Here is a 12,314-nt window from a genome sequence, read left to right as displayed (position 1 = left end):
TGTGCTAGAAACTTCTGATTTAATTATTTCATGATCCCCAAATGCCTCCCAGATACAATTTTTATGTCTCCTTTTGGTTTCTGTATAACATAAGAACAAAGGAAGGATGTTTTGTAAATCAAAACAAATAAATGTACCTCTCCATAGGAAATTCAAGAAAATTATGTCTCCTACAAAATTGGACAGAAAAATCAATTGTTACTTATGTGATTCTTGTTCAGAAAGCCATCCCTAAAACACCAGATAGGGAAAACCACTTCTGAGTGTCTGTTGCCTCTGTGTCCCATATATTCATTACAACTGAAATCAGGTCAAATTTTACATCTAGAAGCACTTTGGACAGAAGAAGAGAAGAAATCCCCCCCTTTCCTGCCTCATCCTACCCCACAGTGTCCTACCCACCCCCCAAAAGTATTTTCTGTTTGGGACTTCTTACAGTGATATCGGAACATTCGACTAGTTTGTCTAGAAGCTAGGAAGCACTTAATTTTTTTTTTCTGATTTAAGAACTATGTCCTCCTTTAAAAAAAAAAAATTCCCTGTGGACATTCTGACACAAAAGAGTTTGTTTTGTTTTCTGGATGTTGTCCAACTCTGTCTCAAGAAAAAAGAAAATAATTACTTTTTGCCAGATGGGATATCATAAGTGGAGCTTAATTTAACACTTTTCTATTAATTCAAAATTTTTTCCTCTGCACAAACAATTGCAAACTTGAGTGGGAGGTTAAGTGCCCCCTCATCCAGCAGCAGTGAGGTGTATATGAATTACAGCAGGCTCAGCCTTATTACTAGGAGGAAGCTTGAATAGCTGAAGAACCCAAATCAGGTCAGTTTGACTCATTACCGAAAAGGTAAAGAAAGGGGAAAAAAGACCCAAAAAATGCCTTTCTCAAACGAAATACATCTGCGTTGTTACTGTTTGTAGGAGTTCACAACTTCTGTACTGGAAAAACATCATCGTTGAATATGAAATGTGGGTATGTGTCCATGTATGTGTGAGAGAGAGAATTCTAAAGACAGAATATTCCAGAATTCCAGTCAATATTGGGGGATAGAAGGAATCATGGAGCATGCCATTAGCAAAGACTCTTCTACAAAGATAATCATTCATTATCTTGAATAAGATTCCTACCTCATGACAGTTTTTATCATAAAAAGTTGGCACGGTCTAGGTTCATGATACAATGCAAGACGTGACACATACTTATTTTTATAAGCCAATGTCACGTTCATGTCTCTATTTGCTATATTTCGTTTGCACAGATTCCTTTGAGTGAAACAAGTGTTGGTATAAGCTTTACAAAAATTATAAGTTCCCAAAGACTGCGTTTTGTTGTGGTTTTTCCCATCTACACGTAGGAGCCACCCTCCATTTTTGTTCTCTGCATATCCAGAGAGGAGATCAAAACAGTTTTGCAAATTGTGAAAAGAAGTCATGAAGATGAATCATTTTCTCATTTTGTTGAGTTCAGAGGATAAGTAGTTGCAGTATGACGAAGCTGAAAGCACACGGGCCCTAGAGAGAAGAGATCTGAATTCTAGCCCAATTCTGCCACTTATTAGCCGTATAAACTGTAATTTACATTCAGGGTGTCAGTTTCTTCATTTGTAAATGATGGCATTTATCAAAGCATGATGTAAATAGATGTTCATCTGAAGAGAAGGAATTGAATTTGACAAACCGAGTGATATACTCAGGTTTCTTCATTGGTAGGCCTCCACACAAACACCCAATTGCAGCTCCCTAGAGGCCACCAACGACTCTCTCCTGGATGCTGGCTATGCATCCAATTCCCCAAAGCCACCGCCATGATACTGCACCCCGCCCCCAGCTCCTGCATGCACAGGGCACTCCCTACCTCTGCATATCAGATGGCAGACTTCTTCCCTGCTATTCATAGAGGAAAATCCAGGACTGAAGGTTCCCACACTTACATCCCAACTGATCCAAACATCAGGTATAACTCAGGTGATGTAATAAACGATTTCATGAGCACTTTTTTTCATTTTATTTTATTTTTTAAGCTTATTTGATAATCTGCTTGGAACTGGAAATGCAGGCAGGAATAAGACATAATCTCAGCCAGAGGAATGATGTCATCCTGCCTCTCAAGTTGCTTACAGATGGGTGCGTGAGACGGATTTGTCAACAAGTGGTTTTAAAATATTGTGATAGTGTTACATTAGTAGTATGGGCAGGTTGTCAGAGCAGTTCTTTATTTTTTTAGGTGAGCTCTATATTTGTTCCATGAAGGCAGGTCATTATGGAATTCTTGGTCTTTTAGAATGTAGAAGGGCTTAAACAAAAGATAGGTCTCTGAGAATCCTCTGTATTTCGTGTGGTGTGATGTGTAGATTTTCCTCTTCATTTGTCAACAAGAAACAAAAATCTCACAAATGACCCTCTTGCCCTTAAAAGCTTGTCAATTAAATTCACGAACCCGGCGGGTGCTCTGCTAGGCGCTGGGTCTGAAGCCCAAACAGCAGAGGTTCCCTCTGCTTGGACAGCCTTTGTGGGGCTCCTGAGCGGCCGGTTAGGGAGCTGGTATCTACATGTAGGTTTTGACCCAAACTTACTCCTAGAGAATGAACAGAGCACATACAGCTCATGACTGAAGAGAGCCTGCCTATCACCCAACGCTGGGGGGTCCTGTCTGCACCTGGAGTCTCGCGCCCACCGCCCCGGAAGCCGCCACCTGTGATGGTTGGTTCTGGGTGTCCCACCTGGTTAGGCTAGAGGACCCAGTTATTTACTTAAACACTAATCTAGGCATCCCTGGGAAGGAATTGTGTCGACTAAAATCTACAATCAGTTGACTAAGGAGAGGAGCTGACCCCTGATAATGTGGGTGGGCCTCGTCCCATCAGGTGAAAGGCCTAAGAGCAAAGCGCTTCTTCCAGGAGAAGAAGCAGCTCTGCCTGCAGACGGCAGCGTCAGCTCTGGCCTGAGTTTCCAGCCTACCAGCCTGCCCACCAGATTTCATACTTGCCATCCCCCAAAACCAAAACCATGTGCCAATTCCTTCAAAGAAATCTCTGTTCATTCTGTTCTGCTCTCAGAACGCTGACTGATCCACTGTCCCTTACTCACAGGCCACTGAAGATTCCCCCAAGTGCATGGAACTTCCCACTCCAAGCCCCTCCCACCCCCAGGCTCAAAGAGCCTTGAACTATTCCACAGTCCACCACGGTTCAGCTCTATTATGAATCAAATAGGCTGTAGGGGGTTGGCTTCCCGTGGGAACTTAATCATCACTTACAACATGATTTCTACACAAAAATACTTTCTGAATTCCAAAAACAAGCTTTTGTTTAATAGACATTTTATATATACATATATATATATATATATATGATACTTATATGTAAGTTCATATCTTCTTTATCCTTACAGTAAGGCCCTGAGTATGTGTTCCTGTCCTCATTTGATGTTTGAGAACACTGAGGTTAAAAGAGATTAAGGTCACTGTGCCAAAATCACACCTGGTAAGTCGTAGAGTCAGATCTGAACCCGGGTTTACCTGATTCCAAACTCTATACTATATTCATTTCACTATGATCCTTCCCCGTACATGAAAAACTACCTGGGTAAGAATTGCATAGTGGCAAAACATTCCATTTTCTTCTGTGCCACGTTTGTAGGTGTGCTGTGTGGAGAAGGGTTTAGACATTACCTAACATTTACTGAGAGCTTACTATGTGCCAGGTGCTTATTTTAAAGATTCCTTTAATGAAACGTCTAGGTTGAATAATATATCATTTCTATACTTGGACACTTCAAGATTCTAAAACATGTTATTCCAATGATTTTTTGTCCCAATCCATCTATTTTGGTCATAGATATTTAATGGGTTTTTCTCTCTTGTTCTTAAATGACAGAGGTTTCACATTGACATCAAGTACCATATAAATTAGAATAAAAAGACAGGGCTGTTCTAAGGTGAATGAAAGCCTTTTAATTTATTTATTAATAACATGCAAATGCCTTTTCATTTTGTTAATGGTTTCCTTCACTGTGCAAAACTTTTAAGTTTGATTAGGTCCCATTTGCTTATTTTTTTGGTTTCCTTTGCCTGAGGAAACAGATCCAAAAAAATTATTGCTAAGACGATGTCAGAGTGTACTGCCTATGCTTTCTTCTAGGAGTTTTGTGATTTCAGGTGTTACATTTAGAGGTTCAAACAACTAGGTATAAAATAAGTTACAAGGGTGTAATGTACAGCTCAGGGAATATAGCCAATATTTTATAATAACTTTATATGGAGTATAATCTATAAAACTACTGAATCACTATGTTGTACACCTGAAACTAATATACTATTGTAAGTCAAGTATATGTCAATTTTTAGAAAAACAACATTCAAATACATTCAAGCATCAGGCTGCCTACTCTTGCTTTTGCACATGTCGTACCAACCCAGCTGATGGACTGACTCCTTCTGGGAGGGCATCTCCAACCCTGGCCAGTGCATTCTCTGACTCTCGGCTACACAGGATCCCATTCAGAAAGACACTCCTGTCTGTCCTTATTCTGAAGATAGAGAGCCATTTAGAAATATTCTTCTACAAAAACACAATCAGTAAACATAAAGGTAACTGAGAGCCAGAGCACTCAATTCAAGGATTATTACTTTAGGGTCTCATAGCTATTCATCCAACAAGCAAGCACATCTTAAGCATTTACTTTATCGAAGGTGCTTTGGGAGAAACGAAGATGAATCACATTGTATCTCTGATGAATAATGAGTGTGGCGGCGCTCGGTACTGGATGCTCCAAAAATCAATGTTTTTCAAACCAATGGCCGCAACCAATTAGTGGTTAGTGAAATCAGTCCAGTGGGTCACAAACAACATTATTTTTAATTAAGTAGAATACGATAGAAGAAAATAGGAGAGTGCATGGCATGCAGAGAGGTTAAGTAGTTCTTTCTTTCAGTGGTGTATGTGCATGTACCCGTTTCCAAAGTAAGATGTATTTCTTACTGTGAAACATAGTTAAAAGACTGTTCAAAAGCTCCTGCTTTAGAGAGAGAGAGAAAGAAGAAAACAAAAGCCTTGGACTCAAGAAGCTTGCAGCTTTCTGGGAAGATAAAGCTGATTAACGAACACAGAACCCTTCAGATAAAGCAGCTCAGGACTCGGGGCTAAAATGAACCTTGCTGATCTCGTGCCCCAGTGGGATTAAGACCAAGGAAAAATCACCGTGACAGTTCAGTACTCCTTCCTCCTCAACAAACCCTCCACGCTCAGCCTTGAGGACCACACCTCGGTGACCCTTCTCAGACAGCGTTGCTTGTTCCTGCCCAGCTCCCCAGCTCCTGAGGTTGGATCGGTGCCCAATGGGCACGTCTCTTGGGCCACTTCTCTCTTTTACATTTCTTAGATCACCTCATTGTTCTCAGAGCTTTAAATACCATGCGACTGCCCACATTTGGTTTTCCAGCCACATTACCTGAACTCCCAGGCTTGGATACCCACATCCCCATTCAGTCTCTCTACTGAGATGTCTCGTGGGCATCTCAAACTGAATACGTCCCCAACTGAACTCCTAAGCTTTTTCCCCCATCTCTGCACCTCCCTTGGGCCTCCTCATCTCAGCTCATGGGAATTCACTCCATCCCACTGATGAGGCCAAAAGCCTTGGAGTCTTTCATGACTCCTCTCTTACCTGCAATACCCATGTCCCGATCATCGTTAAGAAACCCGCTGGCCCTATCTTCTCCCCATCTCCTCCTCCACCACCAGCAGCCCTCACCTCCACTCTAGTCTGGATCACTGCATAAGCCCCCCACACTGTCCCTCTGATCCTACCCTTACCCCCTTCTAGCCATTCTCAACCAGCACCGGAAGTGATCCTTTTAAGCCAGAAAGTGTCACATCTCTCATCAAAACCTCCGATCTATTCCCATCTCACCCTGAGTCAAAGCCACGGTCATCACCATGGCCTGCAAAGCCCACATGATCTGCACCCCACACCTGACTGCCATCACGCCCACCATCACACACAGCTGCGCTCACCTACAGTCTCCTCTCCCTCCCACCTGGCCTCCCCTCAGGACCTTCTCACTCTTCTTTCAGCCTCGAGCGCTCACCCTACAGATCTCAGGGCTAACCCCTCACCCCCCACCATGCTGATCTTTCCTCGGAGGTCTCTTTTTCAATGAGACCTTCCGGGTCTGTGCACACCCTTCAACACTGCACATCCCGCCAGGATCCCTCCTCCACACGTACTCTCTGGTCACCCTCCCCGGCTTTCTTTTTCTCCATAGCACATTCGCCATGTAACGTACATTTTATTTATCTTATGAATGTCCTTTTCCTCCTTCCCTGCGAAGGCAAATTTTTTTTCTGTTTATACATTGCCGTGTCCCCTGTGGCTAAAGCAGCAGCTATTTCACAATAATATACATTGAATAACAAATATGTATTGGATAAGTGAATGAGTACTTTTACAGTATTTTGAAAACATCACAAAAGAAATGGTATTGTACTTTTACCTCCAGCCTAACCACTAAGCAAAGGAAAAGAATACCGTCATAAAGTTTGGTCTAAGAAACCTTACCTCAAATCCTACAATGAATACTCCAGGTGGGACATGCCCTCTCACTGGAGCTTGAGCTAGTTTGGAAATCCTGGTTCAGGTAGCTGTTGGGTGTATCACTCATCTGTGCCCAGGCTTTAGTGACAACCCCTGTTAGTTCTAGATATCATGCTGCCTAGAGGAAGTGGGTTGAAATATAGGCTTAAAGTACAAATCCTCAAGAGACAGTTTCCCCATACAAGGATTATTAACGTGGAATTTTGTGTTACACGTGTGCAAAGGACACTCAAAATATTATTCAGTTCTTTCTAGATTCACGTAATTTGAAAGATGATGGTATGGTTGTATTAGAGTGTGGTATTCAGGAAGGAAAGATTCTATTTTGGTCCATTTGAATGCAATACACTTTCAGATGTTGTAAATGTAACTTGGAATAAAAAGTCCAAACATCACCAAGATGCAGTAGTAATCATATGATAGCGATGAAAAGCAGGAAATTTTTACTTGGGTCTCTTCTTAAATCTGTTGAGTTTTTTTTTAATAGATGCCAAATACCTAAGTGAATGATTCACAAGTATAATAATTCATAGCATCATTTGAGAAACTTAATATCCCCAAATTAATGATAAAGGAAAATATTTGCTGAAATTCATTTCAAAATTCGTAATTTGGAAATTAACTATTAATACTGGAGATGATGGCCTTGATATTTTTTAGATTCTAAACGAGCTTTAACAGTTGTTCCTAATAAGATTATCAGACTTTACGTTCTAAGGAGAAAGATCCAGGCTCATAAGCATTTGACAAGGACTGGGGTCTCCATACATGCTGGGAGATTCATAAAATTTTAGCCAACACTGAAGTTTACTTTTGATGAATGGTATCTCTACACCTGGGCTTCTGTTGACCCCAGAAGGAAGCTCACTAACCTTCTATCCACATCGCTGCTTCTGAACCAGACACAGGGGTCTAGTTTGCCTCAGGGGATTCAAGTCATGGAATTATAGTACAGAAACCTACATGACTAGTGACTGCAAAAATAATGGAAAAATACGATGGCTCAGCTAGCCATGGCAAGCCAACAGACATGCCTCCAATATGTCAGAAAGACATGTTAGACATGAATAGTTGCATTAAAAACTAAGGACTCTAATTTAGCTTATCTTCTGTATAGTCAGTGGAAATACATATATTTACCATAGACCTAAACTTCTGGTGTTTTTATCTTGCTATCTATTAGAATATCTATTCTTGCTCATATTTCACTAAACCTTGTAGCCAGCTATAACTGCTGGGTGACCGGTGTTCTGTGGGCACTACTTTTTAAAGTCTTTTGGTTCTTCCAAGCAGCTAACCCTCACTACTTGTTACAGGTTTCAAAATGTTATAGTGTTGTATCTCCCAGCAACTTAATGCGTGAGTTTTATGTTTAATGGAAAATTACTAAGTTTTGAAGCTTACAGACAGAATGATATGATGATATGATGAAAAGAGCATAGAAATCTGAGTGAGACAAATGTGCCTTTCAATTCTGACTACGGTTTACTAGCTATACATTTTCGAGGATGTTATTTAAAGCATAAGTTTCAATTCTCTCATCTTTTCAGTGGAATGACTAACAGCGCTGGGGTTGTGTATTACATGAGATAATGTTTGTGCAGCAGGGAATATAAAATGGCTGCCAGCAGGTCCTAAAGCTAATTGCTTCCCTATAGATATACTGAAGGAGAGGAACGATCTTTGTCCCAGCTTCCAAGCAAAGGTCCAGAGATGCTTGCTGATAGAACAGCCTGAGATCACACGCTCGGCCATGAGACAAGCCATAGAGCTGGGGAACGTGATAAGCCAAGTCCTCTGCTACTCCTGAAACATACGGAGACCTCAAGTTGGGGGGAGCAAGGTTTCCCCAAAGCAAAATCGTGGGGATGTGACAACAAGAATCAGAACTAGAACCGGGTAGCAAAAGCCACAGATGTTCACTACAATCAAAGTACAGGGTAGACAATGAATAAAATGCGTTTTCCTCCCCTCTCCTCATATTATACTGGAATATAGTACCGTAGTTACTATTTCTTGTTCTGGTATCACAAGGGTATCTTCCCAATAGATCGTGCCCCCTTTGACATGAGCATCACCTGAGCAATATTTTCTGCCAGCCCCCAAAGGCCCACGGATCCTTCCCCTCCTTTGAGGGGTCACAGACCTTGCCCCTCCACATCTCTCCCGCAGTGCCATTTCCCAATGGCAATGTGCTTTGCACAGATACGTTCAACTCCAAAGGAGCAGTTTTAGCACCAAGAAGGGGATTCATAAGAACAAACTACAAAGCCAGTAGGTAATTCGGAGGTACTGAAATTTAATACTCAACTTAGCTTGATTTGCTTTAAAGCTATTTTTACTCTTTCCCTTCATCCATCCCCCCAGATTTGCCTGATCCATTTAAAACTTGTAAACCCCTTTGAGACCAGACTGTGTTTTGTGAAATGTCTTTGGTGTATCGCCCTGGCACCTGCTACGGTGCAAGGTACCCTGTAGATACCTGTAAACGTACGTGGGTGAGAATAATTCCATAGGGTAGCAGTGAGTGAATCACCATCAAATAGCATTGTTTACAAAGTTCTATTCAAGGGTATTTTAAACTGTTATTTGGAGAAAGATGTGGCAAAGGGTGTTAGCCCTATTTAAAAAGAGGTAGGTATTTACTCTTGTCCTTGATAGGTAATTTTTAAGCAATCTGAAGCAAATTAACTTTTACACCAGCTTCAGAATTCAAGGGGAGTTAGAAAGGGTGGTTGCCAGGGAAATCGGTCCTTGGGATCTACACATCGTGTAATTGTAATTTTCCTATTCTTGCTCTTTTTCTTTTTTTTTTTTTTTTCTGCTTTTGCTCTGAAAAGAGCAAGCTAAAAAGGCTACAGGGACATTTATGCCAAGTCGCATTTGTCAAGTTGAAAGCTGTGTGGAGCAGAAAAGCAGTTCTCCCAGCTGCAAAGAAGATGCAAAGGAGGCGAGTGAGTAGGGAATCTGAGAGCTCACTAAAAGTGCTTAGAAGGCCGATGCATTACAGCCATTTCTGTACAGAGTGCCAGGCAGGACCTTGACATCCAGGGCAAAGCCTTCTTACAAGTGCTGAAAAACCACCGGCGTGCTTGGAGGCCCTCACAACACCCTTGAAAGTGTGGCAGTCATGCAGGTCTTCTGATTCCTCACAAACTGTCCATGTACGTTTAAGCAAAAATTGAGAACAACAGTTGCTAAGGGCACCACGCGATGGTGAGACAGCAAGCGCTGCTTTATCTCACAATTATTTTCCATATTTATTATTTTAAACCCTCTTTATCCGTGCTAGCCAATTAGGGACAAGCTACTGGGTGTGCTTATTTCAATAGTTACATTTTATTTTTAAAAAGTACAGAGTATGGGAGCACGCACTCCATTTTTTTTAAAGTTAATTTGTTCACACCCTCAATCAACATATCAGAGGCAGCGTGATATCCTCAAAGGCTTTGGTATCAGATAAATGCAGACTCCTACTCGTTATGATGAGCTTGGGCGAGTCAGTCCAGCTTTTTGAGTTCAGTTTTGCCGCAGTAAAATGGAAACAGGAGCGTCTATTTCATAGGACTGCTAGAGGGATTAAAATAAAGTCACATTGGTATCACTTCCAGCCCTTGAGATTACTCTATAAATGTCAGCTTATTCTGTAATTATCTCAGATCCCCCAGCTTTCCTTTCCTAAGTACAGGTTTGCCTCCTCCTATTTACCCTTCCTTATCAAGCTCGGGAAAGGCCAAATAGGTTGACCCCCTTCAGCTATAGCCAAGTGCCCTCACTTACCTGGTTGCTTCAATTGAAATGCTCAATTGTTGAAGAAATCAACAGCTGCTAATGGGTAGCCTTGCAAATACAAGCCTAGCATTGATACCCACGATTTTAATCACAGCTCTCCCTTGCTATATTGTCTTTATTTCTATCTAATGAACCAAATGCCTAAGTTATTTCTCCCAGCTTCTTTGGCTCCTGACGAAATAGAAACTGGCTCTAAACCTCACCTATGCCTTAGGTTTATGCGTTTTCTTCCCAAATCTCTGCAGCCCAGAACTGCTCACAGAAATACCCCGGCCTCCCCTGGTATATTTCAGGACACATGCTCCATTTCGGCTGTCCCGGCTTTCTAAGTGTCTGCATTCCTTTTGTGGCTCTCAGATTTCCCCAAATCTCACGCATTTTCATTACTCCAAACCTCACCATCCAACTTCCCATCCTGAGATAATCTGCTCTCAAGGAGTCACTCACACATGGCTTCATCTCCCAGCCCTCGGCTCCCAGACCATCCCTGGCACAGAATGTCTGACTCTGTCTATATTGAGTTATACTCTATGACAGCAGCTCCGCCAAACCCCGTGTGCATTGGAAGGGCCTTTTCAAAGTAAGCCTTCCCATGTCTGCAATAGTATGTCTTATTTTAATTTCAAGGCATGTAATTCTTTGTTTATGAATTTTTTTTTCCCTCCAGACAGACTTTAAAACTCTCAGAAGTTGTTTTCTTATCTGAACTCTGTGTTCTTTAGATTATCATAAAATGACAATTGTTACTCCTAAAACAACCAAGATCTAAATACGAAGAAAAAAAAATCCCCGGACTGTGTATGGCAAACCCCTCCCAGCTTGGGCACCGTGTCACTCTGACCTAGCTACTAACCTCTCTGGACTTCAGTTTCTTTATTTAATAAGCTGAGATGATAATATTTACTCTTCCTATCCTTCAAGGCGGTTGTAAGGATCATGAGACAATTGTGTAAACTTATGTTTTTGGCCAAAGCGTGACATAGATGAATGCTAACTGTTATTAATCTGGTCACTAAGGAATACAAACATTCAGTTCTATAATTGCTATCCCAGAATACATCCATTCGTGTTCTGATTTTTGCACATATTCTTTAAAAAGCTGTTTGATAGATTCCTGAGCTCCATATTTTTCACATTTTAGCATCTTTGATACTGGAATGTATCATTTAATCTATGGAGTGTCAGAGCTTAATTGGTGGTGTTTCTTTCTTAGTGGTACAAAAATGTATTGAGGAGTTTGCGTTGGTATCTTGGATTCAGGAAAATGCAGCATTTGGAGCTTAGGGGAAAGCTGAGGAAGTGTAAAAGTAGGGGTACCTTGTCTATTCAGAATAGAATAGAAATTCTAGTAACCAAGAGGAGAATAGGATAACCTCCCCCCGACCAAAACAAACAAACAAAAAAAGCAATTAGCAAAGAGTTTGAGACATTCAGACAGAAGGAATTACCTTGAATGATGCCACTTGAAGGTTCCCTATGGGAAACCTTTTATATATATATAAAATATATATAATATACATTATATTATACATTATAAATTACATATACTATAAATAGAAAATATATAATAATATATTTTACTTATATTTATAATTTTCATATATATGAGATTTTTCTATTTTTACATAGGGTTACATATACATATTCCCTTTGCTTTTATATCTTTATACTAGAATATCTACTTTAATGACTAGAAGGATGTTAGTTAAAACACCACTGCTTTTTAATCCCAAGATATTTATAGCTCGCCATACTTTAAAAGTAGCCACGAGGAGACAGATCTGTAACATTTATTCTCAGGTTTTTAATGGTGCTTTGAAGTTCACAAGCTATATTCACACACATTATCTCTATTCATTATACATCTATTATCATCCCCATTTTACAGACGGAAAAATTGAATCAAAGAGGTGAAGTGACTCAT

General features: G+C 40.7%; 1 protein-coding gene across 22 annotated transcripts in view; it reads left to right on the top strand.

Moving 5' to 3' along the window:
- DLGAP1 (DLG associated protein 1) overlaps positions 1–12,314 on the top strand; it is an 850,590-nt gene that overhangs the window by 571,501 nt on the left and 266,775 nt on the right. For 5 of the 22 annotated variants that reach the window (XM_082418624.1, XM_082418625.1, XM_082418630.1 and 2 more), the window contains exon 2: positions 9,439–9,552. The exons of the other annotated variants lie outside the window; for them this stretch is intronic. In XM_082418624.1, coding sequence (XP_082274750.1) covers positions 9,439–9,552 — 114 coding nt within the window. The remainder of the gene's footprint in view (positions 1–9,438; positions 9,553–12,314) is intronic. 22 annotated transcript variants of the gene reach the window in all.

The sequence above is a fragment of the Balaenoptera physalus genome (assembly GCF_965194825.1).
Source record: "Balaenoptera physalus genome assembly, chromosome: 12".
In the NCBI taxonomy this organism is placed as follows: Eukaryota; Metazoa; Chordata; class Mammalia; order Artiodactyla; family Balaenopteridae; genus Balaenoptera; species Balaenoptera physalus.
Note: the sequence above shows the minus strand (reverse complement) of the source record. Positions and strands in the feature narration are given on the sequence as shown.